Below are 20,332 nucleotides of genomic sequence, written 5' to 3'. Positions count from 1 at the left end.
TTGAGATGCCACTAAGAATGTCACAACATGATCCTGATTTAATTAAGTTGTGGTAGTTCTGATTGTAGGACACAGTCTTATTGATTCCATATAGAGATGCAAGAAGATCAGTATTATATAGGCTCACTCTGTGTATGGGGGACCAACATCCCCAGTCCTCATTTGCTATATGGCCTTCTACCTTTCCTTCATTAGAGATACTGTATTCCTCCTGAAATCTGTGTCTACATGCTTAGTCTGCTGTGAGTTAAACAGGTGGATCAGGGTTCCTGTGAGAGTAAGGATCCCATTTATATCTGGTTTTATAAGACTTGTCAGGTTTTCCTGCACTCTGCATGATGAATTCTTATGGTCTGTAGTCAGATCTACTGAAAAATGAACATGAAGTTAATGCAGTTTGGCCTTGGGGAATCAAATGACTGCAGAATCTGACACAGTCATGGCAGGCTCTTGTTCTGCTATCTGCTTATTAAAAATTCTAGTTCCCAGTCTTGGATCAGTCACAATTCATCTTGGCTGATTTAGCAGATGGGAGTCTATTAAGTCATCTGTAATGAAAGCCTACTGAGAAATACCGTTAGTTTGATATTAAAACTGTTTTGAAGAAATTGATGTTAGATTTTTTCCACTTATCTGCTTATTGGAAAAGAGACTGGTATAAAGTCCTGCAATCAGGAATTTTCTGATGCAGTTCTGTTGAAAAATACTATTAGCTCGGTTATAGTTGTATTGAATCACTTGATAAATATAGCAGTTCTAAACATATGTCTGTGTTGGAAGTGTTGGGTAGATTTTTTTATAGCATTTGTTGATTATGAATGTATAGGGCTAACATCTGGAATAACTTAAGTCAGCAGTGCATTGAAAACACAGCTCAGTGGCAGAGAAGCAAGCCCATAGGCCTGTCCTGGGTTGAGTGAGTGGTGGGGTTTTTTTGGTGGCAGGGGAGGGGGCCTATAGGGGTGGCCGCCTGTGAGAAGCTTCTCAAGCTCCCCCAGCTCCAAATCAGCTCCACCTCTGGAAACTGAGCCAGTCAGCTGTGCCTCTGTGCTAATGTATTTAAGAAGGGACGTGGTGACGAGCAGTGGGACTTGTGAGGAGGAGTTGCTGCAGCTGCGTGAACACCAAGGTCAGTGGAGGAACGGAGGAAGAAAGGAGGGGGGAGGTGTGACAGAGCAGAGACCCCCCTGTATCCTGTGGTGAGATGGCAGGGCGGCCCCCCCTGCCACCCATGAAGATCTACGGTGGAGCAGACATTGATTTATGGCCTGTGGTTTCCGCCTTGTTGATCAAGGTTCTGTGCCCAAAGAAGGTCAGGGACTTGTGGGAAAAGGTAGCCCCGCTGCTGTAATTCAGCGCTGGGAGGATTGCAGCATGGGGGGGTGTCCCACGCCAGAGCAGCTCGGGAAGGGCTGCAGCTGTGGGAGGGAATCCAGCTGGAGAAAGTTGGTGACCCACGCTGGAGCAGTGTGGGGAACGCTGCAGCCTGTGGGAGAGACTCGCATCGGAGAATGTTTGTGGAAGACTGTCTCCTGTGAGAGGGGGACCACGATGGAGCAGGGGGAACAAGTTTCAGAAGTTCCTCCCACCGAAGATGGAAGAAGCAGCAGCACTGACTGCACCCCCCATTCCTGCACTGCTGGGGGAGGAGGTAGAGATATTGGGAGCAGAGCTGAGCCCGGGAAGAAGGGAGGGGTGGGGGGAAGGTGTTCTCAAGATGTGGCAATGCTTCTCACTGTCCTACTCTGTTATGTGTTGTTAGTGTCTGTAATAAATGTATGTTCTTTTTTTTCTTCCCCTAACGAGTCTGCCTTTTGCTCGTGACCGTAAAGGGGGATTTTTCCCCATCCCAGTCCTATCTCGAACGCCAAGCCTGGATCTCTGTCCCTTCTTATGGCCGGAAGAGAAGGGAGAGAGAGTGGCTGCGTGGTGGTTGGCTGCCGACCTGGCTCAAAACACGACAAGGCCATATGTGCTATAATCTAGCCTGATGGTAAATTGTGTTGCAATGCTTACATTCCACTTACATCTGAAAATTACTTATAAAGGGTAGAAAGTTGTATCTTTTTAGAATAAACTTAATAGCAGCTAGATTGTACTGAATATCTAGGGAAAATAGGAAGTACTGAACAATTTCAGGGAAGCAAAACTTATGTGGGAATTTTGTCAAAAATGACAAAAGGTACAGATATTTGAAGTGTGGGAGAAAGGAGACTGCAAAGTAAATGAAGAAAGGAACCTGGGGAGCAACAAGCATGGGAAAGAAGCCTTGTAAAATAAAGCAAGTATGTCAAATTGAGGCCAGTGAACCCTTAGGTTCACCTAGGTTGCCAAAGCAGGGCTCAGAAGATCATTTGGCTCTAGATAAGCATGCAACAGTACATGTTTGTTGCCAAATGAAGCTAACAAACACCCCCAACCCACAATCCCCTCAGATCACTATGCATATTAAATGAAAAACTGTCAGAGCTTGTTTTGCACCCACTAGAATTCTATTCAGCTTGTGAATCAAGTACATATGTAAAGCAGTTCTTTATATACAGCCAGGAATATTATACTGGGTATTTTACTTTATCACCATGTTTACAATTGTGTACCATTTCCCATTTTTAATGCCAATTTAATTGGTCTCTCTCCATGGGAAGAAAGAAGTGAAGGTATCTTTCTACACAGGTGAAAATATGTCGAAGTGTTAAATTACATAAACTCTCTCTGCAGCTGTCTGGGATTAGATGCAAGGCTTTCAGGAGAAAGCTAATGACTATAATGAGCACTGATTAGAATAAATTCCAGCTGTAAGCCAGTAGTCCTGTTTCTAGGAGAAGAGGTTGGTTCCCCTATGCATATTTCTTTTTACTACCACATAGAAATGAAGCCTGTGTTTTCTGGAGATTGATTTCCTTTTCCTCTCAACATTGAGCTGAGGCAGAGGAACTATAGAAGTATAAAGCAAAACCATTATTGAAAGCAAAACATTTTTACTGATAACCTTATGTAACTTGGCCCCTTAATCACTGATCTTGACAACACTGATGGAGCTTTAGTGTAGTGGTGCATTATACAACACAAATCAGCATTTCTTTCTCTCATCAAGATAAAATTACTGAATCCTGAAGAGAGTAAAGAAGGATATAGCACCGAGCCACCATGTTCTCAGGGGCACTTTTCCCCCAGTCAGAAGTTGAAATTGCACTTAGAGTGACACGGAAGTTTGACCTAACTCTCCACTATCAAGGAGAGAGCTGAGATATCAGAAGTAGGAGGAAGTCTTGCACCAAGCAGTGGAAATGACCTCGACTCAGTTGAAGACTTTACTTCTACAGTGCCTCTGTATCCATCAAATCATTACTCTTGTCTTCAGAGGACACTGGAGTAGTGTTAGATAGAAATCCGCTATTTTCTCCAATTTCAAGAGCATTCTTAGTAACCAATATGTGAATGTTAGCTATGTAACCTTCCAACACCATAGATTTCTTGAGAAAGTTAGAAGTGTTAATCCCTGCAGTAGGTGACTGAAGGCTTCTACATAGTAGACTGGATAGTAGAACGCATGATAAAAATTTAGTATCTACTGCATTTCTCAAACACCCAAGGTCTGTTTCTGTTCTTTTAAAATCTGAATATACTGGGTTCAGTTAATTGTTATCCGCATAGATAAACTAACATCTCTGTAGATGAGAAGATGGAAGAGTTTAGATCTATGGCTATCAGGAACTAGTACTCTGCTGTGTGACATGAGACAACTTAGAAAAAGCCTAGAATGATTTTAGGTTTTAAAAGATTCAGGTTATGCTAAACCTAATGTAAGACTAAAGTATTTGTCTAGGAAGCCTGAGAGATATTTTGAAACAGTGGAAGACGACTAGGCTACTTTGGCTGTTCTAATATTTGAGTTAAAAAACAGCTGTTTGTTTCCTTGACAAAAATGTATGTGCAGCTCCATAAAGAGCAATTCTCAGGGTTGTGTTTGAAAACTCTGTTTAGTAATTCAGCTGTGTCGGTACAGTTGTAGAAGTTACATTTCATAGTTGAAGATGGTATAATCAGTGCACATTCAGTCTGCAGTTCAGAGGCTGAGAATAATAAATTCTGCCTTCTTAATGTGATCAGTACTTCGTTTTCTAAACAGTAATGCCTGACTGAGAAGATGGCAAAGGTAAGGAAGCCAACTGGAATTGTAATTGTTGCACAGAGATTGCTTTGCAACTTCAGTTTCCATAGCATTAAGATCAGCCTTGACTCATATTGAAAAATTGGGCTTATTTTACCTCCATTGGGAACATGTGCCTCAATTACAGCATGCAGGGATAAAGCACTGCCTTCAGTCACGGCCTCAGACTGAATTAACTGAAAAGCAGTTTCCTATCTCCTTCCAGTATGTCAATGCTAGACATGCTTGGAAGGAATTAATTTCTCTCTTACCACCTATGCTCTAAAAAGTTTACAGTCTCCTGCTATTTATTTGAAGTTCATCCTTTACTCTCCCTCCCATAGTGCATATGCTGCACTTCTACTTGTAACTGTTGGGGGAGAACTGCAGCTGCTGTTATTAATGCTGCCCAGCTGATAACTATTTTCTTAGAGCCCCTAACCTGGCAATTTCCTCACAGCTGTTGTAGCTGCCATGCATCAGCCATCCCTCCCTTTCTCTGCTCGTGCCCTGTCTAGCCCCTGGCTTTTGGCTCTTGGAGTACGTACGTACAAATGGCTTCCTGTGATGCTCACAGCTCTACTGTATCTAGTATGCAGTGGATTTTCTTGCAGGTAAGTAGCATCTATGAACATTCAACTATGGGAATTTATAAAAGGGTATCACTGCAGTGACACCATTTAAGGCAGTTTCAGGACCTGGATACTAAATGAAGATTCTTATATGTGGATGGAAAAAATCCATTACACTGTCTGGCTAAAAAAAAGGGTTCTCTTCTTTAGGAAAATCCGAGTCATGAGTTTCAAACTGTGCTTGTGTTATATGCTTTATGCTTCTTTATCTTCAGCTACACTGTAGTGACTTGTATGTAGTGTCCACTACACTAAACCTCTAAGTATTAAGAAACACAGAGAACATTTCCAGTGACTAGTAGACCGAGGCCACTGTGGATGAGAACGGTTCTTTCCTTGAGACATTCATCTGTTCTATCCTTGTCAAGAAATAACTTCCATTTAAGACAGATGAGGTGTCTGTAGTTTTCTTACATTGCCATTCAAAATATCTTTTTTTGTAGCATTCCGTCTTAACTTGTTTTAGATGTGTTTGTATAGTGTGCTTACCCAGTCCTGATGTGGTCATACAAACAATTTATCTTGCTTGTGGGCAGCTTTTTGCAGCCTGTGCAGAGCATTGCAATGTTTTGACTAGATTACTACTTTAATCCAATGTAAAGTAAGTTTTGTTTATACTGCAATCACAGTATAGAAACATCCTTAGTTTGCAGTAAATAGAACTAACTAAATCAGAGGCAATACTAGTGGACAGATGGCTTGGTGTTCAGAGTTTCATATAATTTACTCCAAAGTAAGAACTGATAGCTTGTTAAAGGGATCACAGTTGGCATACAGTACATATTGAGAAAGTCTTAAGTCTACTAGTTCTTCTGATAGTGAGAAGGTGCAAGTAATCACTGGGAAAGTTTTGCCTTCTCTGGTTTTCTCATTTAAAACTCCACTTAAGATATACTATTTGCTTCAAAGCTTTCTATCAAGACTAATTCTGCAAGGCATCAATAACTAAAATGAGCTTCACATGCTGGGTTTCTTTCATGTCTCCTCCTGTGGCTAACATGCATTTCTGCTTTGTATCCCAGAATCTAGAATCCCTGTTTCAGGGAGACCTTAGATTTACCATGTGGTGCTGTTGCACTACTCCATAGATGCATCAGATTCCAGGATTCGTCACAAACTAAGATTTGGTGTTTTCCTAGTGATATCAGACATTCTGCAGTGATATCTACAAGGTTTTAGGTTACAGTGACGGGATATTTTTGATAAATTCATAATGCCTAGAAATTCATAGCTGTATAGCTCTGCTAATCCTCTAGCTCCATGCTAGTTTTATTGCTCTATGTGTGCACGAAAAAATTGAGAAACTGGTTATGTCAAAATGATCATGTGGGTGGCTGACATGCCTTTGTTATACGCATATAGTCAAGCATGCAGTTCTGTGGTGCATCTCAGAAGCCTCTATCTGAGCTCAGTTCACCTCAATTAAGTAACTGCACAGGTCAAGCTTATCATAAGCAAACAACAACAAACTACATAGAGAAGCATCTATACCGACAGTACATTGTTTCCCCCATCCAAATCAGACACAACAGATCAGTTGTCAAGCCTGTCTAGAATTGTCTGTTTTCTTTACTTTGACTATTTTTTATACTGTTCATATGATCTCTGCTTATTTATTTAGTACTCAGTATTCAGCCAAAAATACATTATTTAAAGGAGCACAAGTATTTAGTGGGAAGAATTAATGAACTTTTATCGTAAATGTGTCTTTTTTTCCTGTGATATAGATTGTTTGAAAAAAAAAAATTATTGCAGAGGAATCTAGGTAGATTCGAGCATTGAGCTATGATTAATGGGATGAAATTTAACGAGTCAAAAAGCCAGATTATGCACCTGGGACAGAGTAATGCCAGGCACAAGTATAAAGTGTGAGAGGAGTTGTTGGAGACCACCCTGCAGGAAGGGATCTGGGGGTGTTGGTTGACAGCAGGCTCAATATGAGCCAGCAGTGTGCCCTGGTAGCCAAGAAAGCAAACTGCATCCTGGGGTGCATCAAACACAGTGTAACCAGCCAGTCAAGAGGTGATTATCCCACTATATTCATCATTGGTGCAGCCTCACCTGGAGTGCTGTGTGCAGTTCTGGGCCCCAGAATTTAAGAGGGATGTGAAGATCCTTGTACATGTTCAGAGGAGGACAACAAAGCTGGTGAAAGGGCTGGAAGGCATGTCCTATGAGGAGCAGCTAAGGACTTTGGGCTTGTCTGGTTTGAAAATAAGGAGTCTGGGGGGTGATCTTACTGCTCTCTACAGTTTCCTGAGGCGGTGGAGAAAGAGGAGCTGATCTCTTACCACTGGGATCCAGTGATAGGACACATGGGAATGGTTCATAGCTGTGCCAGAAAAAGTTTAGACAGGGCATTAGGAAACATTTCTTTAGTGAGAGGGTGGCCAAACACTGGAACAGGCTTCCTAGAGAGGTAGTCGATGCCCCAGGCCTGTCAGTGTTTAAGAGGCATTTGGACAAGGCCCATAATAACGCTTTAACTTGGTCAGCCCTGAACTGGTCAGGCAGCTGGACTAGGTGATCGTTGTAGGTTCCTTCCACCTGAAATGGTCTACTCTGAGAACAGTATTTGGTTTAACAATGGGAGATACTTAATGGCATCCAGCTAGTAAGAGCTAATAAACCAGTGAGTGATTAAGAACTTTAATAGCAGTGCATTATCCTTTAGTGCCCTATGTGACTGCCAAGTTATAATTATTTTCCTTTTGTTTTGGTAAGAGCAGGTCAGATTATAGATGTATGATTTCAGTACACATTAAAGAAATGCCTAAGCTGAAAATTGAAAAGAGCTCCTGTTTACTGCATAGCAGTCAAAGCATGACCCCTTACTGGCAAGAAAAAGAAATTGAAAACTAATTTCAAGGTTCAGATCTAATTCTCTGTCAAACTGACAGAGGAGATCTTACACTAGAATAAATTTAGCATAAATGTAGAACCTTCTCTTTATCTGTTCCTTTCAGTGTGCAAGTTATTTGATTTCATGATTCCGTAACATGAGCATTTTAAAAGTTAGCTGTCTGTGAATCTGGTTTAAATATCTACAAACACATCCTTTTTACCAAATAAATCTATCTGTTTCCTATTAACATCACTGATCTCTACTGATGACATTTTCCTGAATATGTTTTTTTCATTTTCCCCTACAGTAATTGCTTAGAAATGATTGTCATATAAGGAGTTGGCTATGGCAAACAGGAAACGTCAAAGCACTACAGCCAGCATGCTGGATCACAGAGTGAGAGCTTGCCCTACTTCATCTCACAACAGGGAGCCTGAAAATGAAGAAAGTGACCTTCCTATTGAAGATTATGCAGTGAAGGAGGCAGAACTAGCAACTGTCAGACAAGGTAGTCCTACACCCGTGGAACATGAGTGCAATGATCATAGTGGAGATGGTGACTCCAGCTCTGACTATGTGAATAACACCTCTGAGGAGGAGGACTATGATGAAGGCTTGCCAGAAGAAGAGGAGGGGATCACGTACTACATTAGATACTGTCCAGAGGATGACAGTTACCTGGAAGGAATGGACTGCAATGGGGAGGAGTATGCTCCCCATGAGGAACACCATGTTGAAACAGATGAATGTCAAGAGGCTGTAGAAGAATGGGCTGAAGGTAAAATTCAGCACCAAGATGAAAATGAGGTGAAGGACAGGCAAGAGTGGCAGGAAGGTCAAGATGGTGTTCAGATTTTGGAGGATGAAGTGTCATCTTTGGAGATTCAAGACCAGGAAGAAAACATACAGTATTGTCAAAGTGAAGGTGACTATCAGGACTATTACCCAGCAGAGGCTAATGGGAACTCACAGGGAATATCACCATACCATTCTAGAAAAGAGGATGCAGAGCTTGAAGAGCAGGAAGAAGACATTGACCAGATTGTAGCAGAAATTAAAATGAGTATGAGCATGAGCAGTATTAATAGTACAACAGAAATGAGTCCAGAGCACACTGGGACTGAAAACATGGCACATGACTATAAAGAGACTTGTTCAAAGGGAGAAGCTGTTCACAGTGCTAACAGGCATGAGGGGAGGCCAAAATCACTGAATATCCCATCTGCCTCTAAGCACAGTGATGTGCCTAGAGGTTTTAAAGCAAAGTCAAGAACCCCAGAGGACAGACAGAAGTGGCCACAAGAACAGGTAGGTTCTGTTTAACCAGCCTGTCCAGAGGCATTATGCAAATGTTATGTTAGTTATTTAATCAGAATTAGAGATCAATATTTCTACCTTTTTTTTTTTTCCTCTATTGCATTCACAGCTACATAATCACACTGTATGTTTGGAGAAAGGTGCTGAATGTAGTCAATTTAGGTAGAGAACTAGGAAAGGCGTTTTGCACAGAGAACAGAGAATTCTAAGTAAAACAAGGTATTCCAGGTGCATGGGGCAAAACTAGTATATTTACACTATTTTTATTCTGCTATGACACACTACACTTAAAACTGGGGTCAGCATTGAAATAGTTAAAGGGGTTTTGCCATTAAGGGCTCCTGTTCCGTTGCCCTCATGGGTGATTACTTTTAATTCACTTTGTTTTCAGTGGAATGGATGCCAAGGCCAGATACTGCATATGTTAAAAACAACTACAAATGCCTGCATATTGCTGTGTTTTTGTACTAGCTGGTCATATCTTGACCTGGGCAGGAAGGAAGAAACAAGAGTTTTCCTTGTACCAAAAATGCTGTGAAGTAGTTTTATCACAAGAATAGTGTATGTGTTAATTTAAACCATGCATTCTTTCTTTGTTCTAATGTTGAATGCTGGAAAAAAAGAATCTGGAAATGAAGCTCAAGCTTCTGTAGAAGAAGAGAGATATGACATTTTCTTCTTTAAAAGTTTCAAATTGAATGTGCTTACTTCTTTATAGAGGGGCATAACTAATTCCTTTTGCTCTAAGGTAATTTTAAAGTTTTGACTTTGCATTTTAAGTTACATGCAGCTGAATATTAGTTATCTTCTGAAATGAGCAGAGATCTACCTAAAAGAAGTAGAACATAACATGTTTAGATGACAGATCCTTAAGGGTAAGTGAATTATTTTGCCTTCTCTAAAATTCTTTCTTAAATTTAAGAGGTGTAAGTTTCTTGTTTCAGCTTTATCAAATCTGTAAATATAATAATTTTCTATAGGTACTGCCCCACAGTTAAGCAATTTTATCTAGATTCCATTAAAAACAGACATTAAAATATGTCAATTAATCTGATTTACTGTTTGCCAGAGGTTTAAGTATATGCTGATGAAACAGGTTGACCTTTATTATAATTGTGAACAAAAAAATCTTAGTGGGATATTTTCATATTTCCCACATCTACAGCAAGTTTTTAATATTAATTTCTACAGTCTATTTTCAGAACTATAATTAGAATCAAATTTTGTAACTTACTATATTCAGTGCCTTACTGCTGGCATAAAAGTTCTAGCTTCTGTAAAGAAGCTTGATGATCTTGAATGGCTTGGAGAATTACTACTCTTGACTAGGAGCAGAGAAGTCTAGTTAGCATGTCCTAGACTAATGATCATTTTTCCGGCACGGTACACCAGCAGCTGCTACAGGGAGTGTTGCTGCTTGTAAATTTTGAAAGTATTTGCAGAACAAAAGGGAAGAGAACCTCTTGAATAAGAAAGTAAGTTCTTCTATATTCTTGAATAAGAAATTGTTTTTTTCCCCCCCCCGAACCATTGCTAATTCAAAGCAGAATTCAAAATAGACTTTCATTTCAACATCTTTTTGTATTTTCAAAGTTTATTTAGCAGATGTTAAGCTGAATTGCAATGTACCTTTATTACACTTGCTAGACTAACAAATGGGGTTTTTGTAACACCAGGATATTGATACAACTGCCACTGGTGTAAAAATAAGCAAAAGGACCAAAGTATTTCATGAGTTGTCTGTCTGAGCTTTAATTGTTATTTCCAGTCAGTCTTGGGCCAATGCCTTAATCTTGTTTAATAATGGAGGAAGTAGTGCTTTGATAGGTAGCCACTGGCTGACATGTAGCCATTGAGTTTCTACAACCACTCCATAAAAACCACAAACTATTGTCTAATGGATAGAGCATTAAGCAGTACACAGTATTTCATTCCTTCAAATACAAAGGGAGAAAGGAGAATAGAGATACAGGCAGAGATACAGCAGTACAAGTATCCATTTCAGTTCAGCATAAAATGATAAACAAACTGGGTGACAAGACATGCATTTAATTTATAAGAAAGGAAATAGGGCAAAGCTGCTGTGGGCATCTTCAGTGATAAGAGCACAGAGGCCTCCAAGGCATCAAGGTGTGAAGAAGCATTTCTTATGGAGCTAGAGACTCACAAATGGACATATGAGGAGATCCTCCCCTCCCCAACCACAAGTCTCCAGGGATATAAAAGAAAGATTAAAAAGCAAGTTAAATAATCTTTGGCAAGCATTACTTGAATGTGTTTATCATAACAAGATTGGTCTTATCTTGCTGTGTTCTCTTCACCCACTGCTGGTTTCTTGATATCCTCAGCTTTATCAAAAAAATCAGACTCATTGTGAGGGCATTAGAATAAGAGTACAGTATCCATTTTTGCCAAAGTGAGTTTTATACTTAATAGGTCCTTAACCTGAGGTGCAACTGGACCTTTAACATATATATTAGACCTCAAAGACTTTAGATAAAGGACAAAAGATTTTGGTTTTCTTCTGGGGCATTCAGTTATTTAAATATTTACTATAAAATGTCTAAGGAATGGAAGCAATTAGTGTACTGTCTAAATAAACCTGTGTCTGAGTTGTTACACTGAGGTAGTCATTATTTTAATTACAGTGATTAAAGTTCTTACATAGTGAAATGAGAAAAACCCAAGGCCATTGTCAGTAGATTTGCATGCCAGACTTCTTGTTTGCAGTGAATTTGCTTGGTAGATCCTTGGTTTTGTCATCTTGCTAAAAGACTTTGCTTATTCTAAGTGTGCATCACAGCACAAAATACCATGGTGAGAAGGATGATACAGAAGCATACCTTTACATACCTTTAAAAATACATAGTTATTAATTCTTAGCCCATGATAAATGGTAGCAATTGTCTTGCTTACAAAATGTTAAATAACCACTAGACAAATGGTATTTTAAAGGTTCCAGTTGCTAGGTTTGCTTTCAGCAGTTAATCACCAGCAAACAGTAGTCACCTTTAAGAAAGGCCCAACAATCTACAGAGAATGGCAAACAGTAAGCATCTCATCTCACAGCATGCATCAGTCTTCAGTCTTCAATATACATGCTTACCCTTGAAAGCTTTGAGGATATATGAGCTTGCTGTATGACTATTTGTAAATGCCTCTAGGGAAGTGCAGAAGATTTGCATTAGACAAGCCTGAAGGAAACCTCGAATGCATTTAGAATATATATTTGCTCTAATTCACTGCTTAGCACAACTCTAATTTCTTATAGGTTTTCCATGTTTACATTAAGAAAGGCATTACATCTGTGAAGTTAAAACAGTATTTTGGGCATTTCATGACAACTCATATCCAACAACTCCCTCAAGCTAAGAGTTTCCCCCCACCCCCATTTAACATCTCAGTCATCTCAGACTGAGCCAATTGTTAATATATCTAACACATGAAGAATTTTTTTTTTCTTATAAATTCAATTTACATGTTTCAGCTTCATGCAGAGAAGTCAAATAAGGTTAGACACCCTATTGATGTAGTTCTTCTGAATTATGACAGTGTTATTGTAAAATAAACATGATCTGACTTAGGTGTATCTTTGGGTGGTAAGAAAGAAGAGGAACTAAACGGCTCATTCTGCTGATGCTAGCATACAGTATGACCAGAAATTTTAAATTGATGTGGTGTTCCTGTACAAAAGTAGTTGCTGTTGACTTGAAGGTTCTTTTTGCTTTTTGGAATGCTATTACATTTGCATAGCTTCAAGTTTAGCTAGAATATTGTTGTCTTGGCATACTAATAATCAACCTAGGTACAGGTTTACTGTGTGGAAAATGAGATTGTCTCCTGTTGCAGATGAGTACTTGTACCACACAGTGCAAACAAGGGCCTGGTCTAAACCAAAGCTTGAGCCACAAAAAGGTTGTCCGCAGATCAATTCACTGCAATGCATTCTGTCCTGCTTCTTTCCCACAAAGCAGTATAGTATGGGACAGTCCCAGGCCCATTCTGCAGCTCCCTGACAGCATTTGGAACTTTAGTTTCTCCTATTGCACCCATTAGACATCTGCAGAGAATGATGCAATTGCCTGTTAATTTACTAATACTAATTTAATGCTAACTCTGTACAGTCAGATAGTATAATTAAAGAATGGTAGAAGCAGTCAGGAAAAAAGTTAGCAAAACATTGGACAGCAGCTAAAATAAGACAGATGGAAGATGTCTTTTGCCATTAATGAGACTTATAAATAATTGTTCTTCTCTGGAATTTCATATGTGGCAGAGTTTACTCTTTTCATCCCAACTAGGGTCATACTTTTATAAAATACTGGCATTGGCATGGCCTAAGAGCTACTTCTGATGAGTGGGAGCTAAAGATGTCTACGGGACACAACACTTGAGCACTGACCATCTAATCAGCCCTTTGTTCTTCATGTCTCATCTACTTAGATTTCAGATTTCAGACTCCCAAGTATTCATATTCTCTCCTACCCTATTGAACCAGATCTGTTTACCAACAATAAAAGATAAAGTTTAACAGCACCCAACACCCTACCTTCACCTATACCCTTTTTAAAAAACGGATTTGCCATTATCACCATTAAGGAAGACAACCTTAGGGAGAAGTCTACTTTTTAATGATGCTGTGTGTGACGCGAATCCTATTGCTTCTTGTTTCTCAGTCATACTTCATATCGCTGGCATACCTTTGAGAACCTAAGCAAGTATGCTCATATCTGCTAGGGACCCCACAAGCTTCTGCAGTGTTATTCTCACTTCACAACTTTCATATAAGCTATGCCCTTACTCTTTTTCAACATGGACATTCAGAGACAGATAAAATAGCACTAACAAAAAATCTGTGGAAGAAAATTTTACAAAGTCCTCTGTTTGTCTCAGTTTGTTCTTCAACAGCTTTGAACACATGCTACTGTGTTTTGTTTACCTGTGCTAGTAAAGCTCAGTATTGACAAAAATATTTGAGGCTTATTCCCTTCTCTTGGCTTGGGCACAGTACTCTTCTGCTACAAAGAGCCCAAATCCAGGAATCTCTAGTCCGTAAAAGAAAAGATCTCAACCTTAGAACAGTCTGAAGCAGCTAAGGTTGTAGACATTTTAGACAACCTGTAGCTTAGGAACGTCATACTGCAATTCAGTCTGAGTATTGTGGGATTCATTTGATAAAATTTGTGGAAAATACAAATGGGTGTAAATAAAGAATATTAATAAAAGCTTGCTTCATTCTCCCATGAATGTAGGCAGCTGTGGGGCAGAAATATTAAACAGCTATTACTGACTGACAGTTCCTTAACTTAGTAAGTGTAAGTACTTAAAAGTGCTAAACAGTCCAAATATTCTCAAACAAAACCAATTTCTCTATGCTAATTTGCTGACTCATGTTTTTAGCAATAAACTCCTGACACCGGGAGACATCAAAATCAGTGCCTCTTATGTAAAGATGCATTAGTGACGGAGTCTTCTCTGGGAAGTTTAACGCAGAAGCCAGCATGCACTCCAAATCAAATCTACATGAAAATGCACCATTCAGCACAGCTATTGCTCTGAAACTCAGTTTTAAATATATGAAAGGACAAAAAAAATCTCTTAGTTCTTGAAGATAATAAAAATCGATAGGTGATTGTTTTAATGTTTATTGAAATTGGATAGAGTATGGAAATTCTTTTCTGTAATGCTTAAATCTCTAAACTTACTTTGACTCCTCTTTTCATAACACCAGTTCTGTACTTGGCTTGCTTACTTGGAACTGGTCCTTTCTACAGGTATTTGCCTCTTTACTTCTGATACGTGCTGACACAACCTCTAAATTCACCCATAAGTAATGGGATCATCATGACAATAAAGTGTGAAGTCTGGCCTTTTTTTTTTTTTTTTTCCAGAATCAAAATCAGAAATTCTTCAGCTAGTCAAGAGCTGCCTCATTCAGATTATATCTTTGTAAGTGTATCCCATTGGGTTAGATTGCTCCTACTGACAGTAGCATGTTACTGATGTCACAATAACTAACACAGGAGCACAGTAAGGGTACATTAAGCCATTCCCACTACACATCACCAGCATCGACAAGAGAAGTTATTTCAGTTATGTAGTTTAATAAGAATAGTACTGCTATAATAGACTCGTTACTAGGTTACCATCTTTTGATTCAAAAAGATGTTTTAGTTGCACCTTGATGTGTTTCTATAACCATAATAGTGTTTAAATATCAGGGGAACATGTGGCCCAATGATAAACCATCTTCAGAAGCCAACAGAAGATCACAGTAATTGAAACTAAAAACTGAAGTTTTGTCCTTAAGTGACAAACATAACAATACCCATCTGGTTTACCATTGTTCTAGAGAAAGGCAACAAGCCTGGATGAAAAGTCAATTAGATCTGTTGGCTTACATGTGTGACACTTAATAATCTAGTCAACCTACCACAAAGCATCTCTTTTCCAAGAAGTTTAGCAGTCTTCAAGACAAGTTACAGAATAGATAAGCAGTACATTGATTTCTGAACATATTATTTGATGATATTTGACCAGTGTTGGTATCAAAGAGATTGGCAGGTATGGATCATAAACATCATTATTAAAATATTGAAACAGTAATAAAGCCTTACCACACTTTTCAGCTGTGCTCAGTACTCGCTTATTAACTACCAAAAGCATTAACAGTTCTGAAAATAACTGATCTTTCACTCCTTTCTCAGACAAATTATTCCTCTGAATAGATCAAGAAAGGGACTAACCTGCTGGTTTCCAGCAGAATGTTCTCCAACAGGCAAGTACTTCATCAGCACTGAGCACCACAGCAGCATTTAGGATCACAGGTGGCAACTTTGAGGAGGACCATACTGCAGAGATAAGCTTTTGACTGAAAAGCTAAACATTTACACTGGAGTAAATAACCAGTGGTGTTAAGAAACAGCAAAAGACAATCATTACCAGCCCTCACTTCCAGCTAAGAGAAGCTCTGTACTACAGGAAGGGGTAGTTATAAGAGAATCTGGATGACTGGGAGGGGCCCTGCAAGATTGGTGGGAGGATGAGGCCCAGGTGGCCCCAGGTCTGGCAATTAGCCATCAGGACAGGGCTAGTCAGAGCATGAGTAGGTCTGCAGGCTTATTTCTGAACGATGTGCATAGATGCTTCAGTGACCTTGAATAAGTAGTCTGATTTTTCTCTCAGCCTAAAGATGGCATTTTCTGCTGCTTCAAATCCTTTCACGTGATGCTGGACACTGCTTCAGTTCTTGCTCAGAGGCAAAAGTATTAATAACACTACATCTTTAATATTTTAATATTTTTATATCTTTCCTTTGCCGAGTCTGTCCTCTTACCAGAATCTCATCATAGGATAAGAGGCTTTTAACATAGCTGTACCTCCGTGTTAGTGTGCAGTCAGTTCCAGATTTCTGGATTAGCTTTAGGTCCTATTCTAAACTGCAAGGCAGGGTACAAAGTATCTATAATACTTTATAACTATTTCCCTCAAATGTGATTTTTCTAGCAATCAGAACACTTAAAACAACAATACAAATTGAAAACTTTGTAAGAAACATGAAGAAAGCAAGTTTTGAGTATGATTATTTGACACTGGTCAGATCACCTGGGAGCATGAACCAACTTCCAGCCCACACCAAATACCAGAATTTATGTTTTTAAAAAATTATTCCATAAAGAAGCTCCAAAACAGTCTCTTCATCCTTGGTCTAGAAGCATCTCCTTCCATACATACAAGATTACATGGTTTGTAACTGTGTATGAGAGATACAGCTGTGCCTGCTCTTCATAGTTCTCTCCTTTGACACCGTAAGTCTTACAGAAAGAAAGGGAAGCCCTTCTCCCTGTACTTCTCTCTGTCTTTTCCTTCTGGGATACCATGCTACCAAACATTTATTTGTCATGAAGATCACAACCCTTATTTTGTAGAGGGTCACTGTAACAGACCACATATTTGCAGGCAAATGTTGGGCACAGAAAGTTTCAGACAGGCACAGCTTCCCTTAATGACTACTCAATGTTTTGTGCTGCTGGTAAAGGGACACAGGGTATGCTACACTCCAAAGCTGAGAAGATCTCAAGAATGTGATACTACACTCAGCTTTGTTTGGAGGAAGTGCTCACAGTGACACCCTCCCCTCCCCATCACAACATTTTTAAAGAACAAAGTGTTAATAGATCAACCAGAGGTGGAACATAACCGTGTGTACAGATGTGCATAAAAGAAATGGAAGAATTCTTTGTACCTGAAATTCTGCCTAGTTAGACTGGGCTTCCTAAACACATAGGCAAAACATGGAAAAAAAAAAAAAATTGCCTTCATATACAGATACCAAATAGTAAGTAAAAAACACTTAGTATGTTCTTTGTAGAGGTGATGTGATTGATCCCAAATCGTCATGTATTCTGCACAGACTTCCCTTTGGAACCCAGCCAATACACAATAACAACATATGTACTACATATGTGACACATATATACTACATATGTGACTAGGAAACAATAAACAAGCAAGGCTTGTTTATATTCCTAAAATACTGAAAATGGGAACTCCAGTAAATTACAAATATGTATAAATCAAAACCCAAATGTTATCCAAGTGTTTAGTCATATTTTATATTGAGACTATATGGAATTATATATGCAACTATTACCAAAGAACATGATTGGTATTATGATCCTCAGGGCTGAATAAGTCCATTGACATGTAAGATTTGTGACATAGACATGTTTCAATAATGTTTACAGCACCCAAGGTATGCTTACCAAACCAATTCTTTCTTTATACCCAGGTGCATTTTCAGTTCAGTCAAGTGTGTGGTAATCAGAACTGAGAGAGCTTTAAAAGTATTAACATTCTGTTGTAAATACTGGAGTTAATTTATTTGCTGTCCCTGTTTACAATTTCATGTATCTTCATTGTGGCCATGTCATTTTCCCTGCTTAAAGCATACTTGATCTAATCCTACTGTTTAAGGGAATAATGTATGACTATTATGCTTGCTTTATTAAAGCCCTCTAGATACTTGTTTACCTCATTAATATATTTCACTGCACATCAACACATATTGCTCCATATTAGCTTAGCGATGCAATATAATTAGATTTGTCTTGTCTCAAACAGAATAGCATTTATAAGCAGGGATGTGGTAAGCTGCTTAGCTACTACAGCTATGTAGACAGGGCACTAGTCACTGGGTTCCCAAGTCTTGGTGGTCTGTGTATATCTCAGATAGTCTTTCCCAAAATTCTGCTTACTAGGTGGGTGAATTTTTGCATTGTGTATGTTGTCTTACCTGAGAATTAGCATTACTGAGCTAATAGCTCTAATGTGTCTGCTTCATTAGTGCATTTTGTTCAGCTGACTAATTATTACTCATAGGGAATAATTTGTCTACAGACAAACATGCAGACTTTATTTGATTACAGCTACACATTGCATTTGAAAGTCAGAAGAAAAGGAGTCATGTTCATTTGTAACATTCAGGCTGACCCTTTGAAATAATACTGGCTCAAGTGTTTTCCATTTGCACAATTGTTGATACAAGTTCTTATTTGTGACGCCTTACAATGACAGTGGCATTTAGGCACTCTTTTTTATACATAATGGGGAAACTGAGAAAAAAGGAAAGTAAAATATCCAAAACAATAAAAATTTGTTTCAGAAATGACCTTGGTTTTTTAGATTTCTAACACTGAAAGAGTCACAAAAACTTCACTTTATTGGTCTGTGTGGGTCACAGGCGCTCCCTGTGCTGGGTGCTGGTGTTCTGTGATTTGTGTCAAGTCTGAAGAAGAAATTCTGCCCTTGAGAATATTGGAACTTAGAAGAAAAATGGTGTTCTGTAGTTTAAAGGACTTAGTATTTTCCTTGCGTAAGGTTTTATATTTTCCCTTCTACGTTTCTTCAGAAGCTTGAAGCTGTGCTGCCAGCATCCTGTAGATTTGCTTGGCCCAAAAGGAAGGAGATGCCATGAGATATCTCCCATGAACAGAGAATTCTATATTCAGTGCTGGGATTCTGTTTTTCAGATCAGAGGTGGCCATTAAAACTGTTTTGATTTTGTCCAGTACTGAGAATAAACACATTTAAGAATTCTGAGTTTGGTTTCTGAACAATTTTCAGCATTTGGCTTAATTTCATGTAAAAATTTTGCACTGAAATAATATAGTTTAAAGTTAAATCAGTGTAACTGCTACTTAATGACAATTGAAATGTCTTATTATTTACATCAAAATAGATATTATAATTAACTCAACATTTTTATGTGAATCTCACATTTTTTAAATTACAATAGGAAATTCCAACTATTGTTGGAATATTGTTATGATATTTCAGTATCGGTAATGAATATTGATTGCACATAAATAACTACATATAAATACATCTAAATAACTACATATGAATACACAGAACAGCTTTATGACCAATGACTGCCATAAAATAATGGAGAACATGCAGTTTTATATGTTAATGTTTCATGAATTGTTATTAAAATTTTCTGAATGTAATTTAGTCTGGTGAAATTTTTCTGACTATCTTTGCACCATTGACTTTCACTGAAGTCTCTACTTTGTTTTGAAGCTTTTCAGAAGATGAGAAGATTTTGAATCCTTTCTTTTTTTTTCTTATAGATGTGCAATGGTTTAGAGCAGCCAAGGAAGCAACAGCGTTCAGACCTCAATGGACCAGTTGACAATAATAATACACCTGAGGTAGGTACCTTAGTTCATTCTGGGGCCTATCTTCCTGTGGTCAGGCTTCCATGAGGGAAAGCAGTCACCCAGTTTTCAGCTTTCTTCCTCTCACACACATGTACTTAGGCTCTGTTTCTTTTCCTGAATTGACAACAAATACCATGTCTACATATTCCGAAAAGTCTTTGAACTATACCCATGGATTTGTTGCTGCCACATTAATTTTATTTAACTGTCCATGGCATGTACTCAAGCTTAAAATGTTCTGATGACATACAGAAAAGTGAGAACGCTTCAGAAATTCTCTTTTTGGATTAGTGGAGAGCAAAAGTAGCATCAAAAAGAAATTGGCTTCTGCTTTTTTATTCCCTCCCTTCCATATGTCAGTCTTTGAAATCAAAGGACTGCTTAATTCCCACAGGAATAATTCTCTTTAAATGACCCCTAATATCAAGCATATCATTTAGTGCTGAGGAGTCAGATGATTCACATCTTTTTGAGTGGCCTCTATGGTAAGATGTCTCTTGGCTCAGTCAGCTGTGAAAAGGATGGCAGACCTGCTCTTGTCACTGAAGACTGGAGCAAAGAAGACATCTTAGAATGCAGAATGAGGTTATGCTTGAGGCTAGATACAATGAAATGAAATTCAGACTTAAAAGCAGAGGTCTGTTATCTCAAAAACATATATTTA

At 38.7% G+C, this 20,332-nt stretch overlaps 1 protein-coding gene across 3 annotated transcripts in view; it reads left to right on the top strand.

Moving 5' to 3' along the window:
• APBA2 (amyloid beta precursor protein binding family A member 2) overlaps window positions 1-20,332 on the top strand; it is a 108,081-nt gene that overhangs the window by 54,356 nt on the left and 33,393 nt on the right. For all 3 annotated transcript variants that reach the window (XM_032990360.2, XM_032990358.2, XM_032990359.2), the window contains exons 2-3: window positions 7,935-8,935; window positions 19,579-19,659. In XM_032990360.2, coding sequence (XP_032846251.2) covers window positions 7,973-8,935; window positions 19,579-19,659 — 1,044 coding nt within the window. In that variant the 5' untranslated portion in view covers window positions 7,935-7,972. The remainder of the gene's footprint in view (window positions 1-7,934; window positions 8,936-19,578; window positions 19,660-20,332) is intronic.

This window comes from Tyto alba, unplaced genomic scaffold (assembly GCF_018691265.1).
Source record: "Tyto alba isolate M040663 unplaced genomic scaffold, T.alba_DEE_v4.0 Super-Scaffold_41, whole genome shotgun sequence".
Lineage (NCBI taxonomy): Eukaryota > Metazoa > Chordata > Aves > Strigiformes > Tytonidae > Tyto > Tyto alba.
Note: the sequence above shows the minus strand (reverse complement) of the source record. Positions and strands in the feature narration are given on the sequence as shown.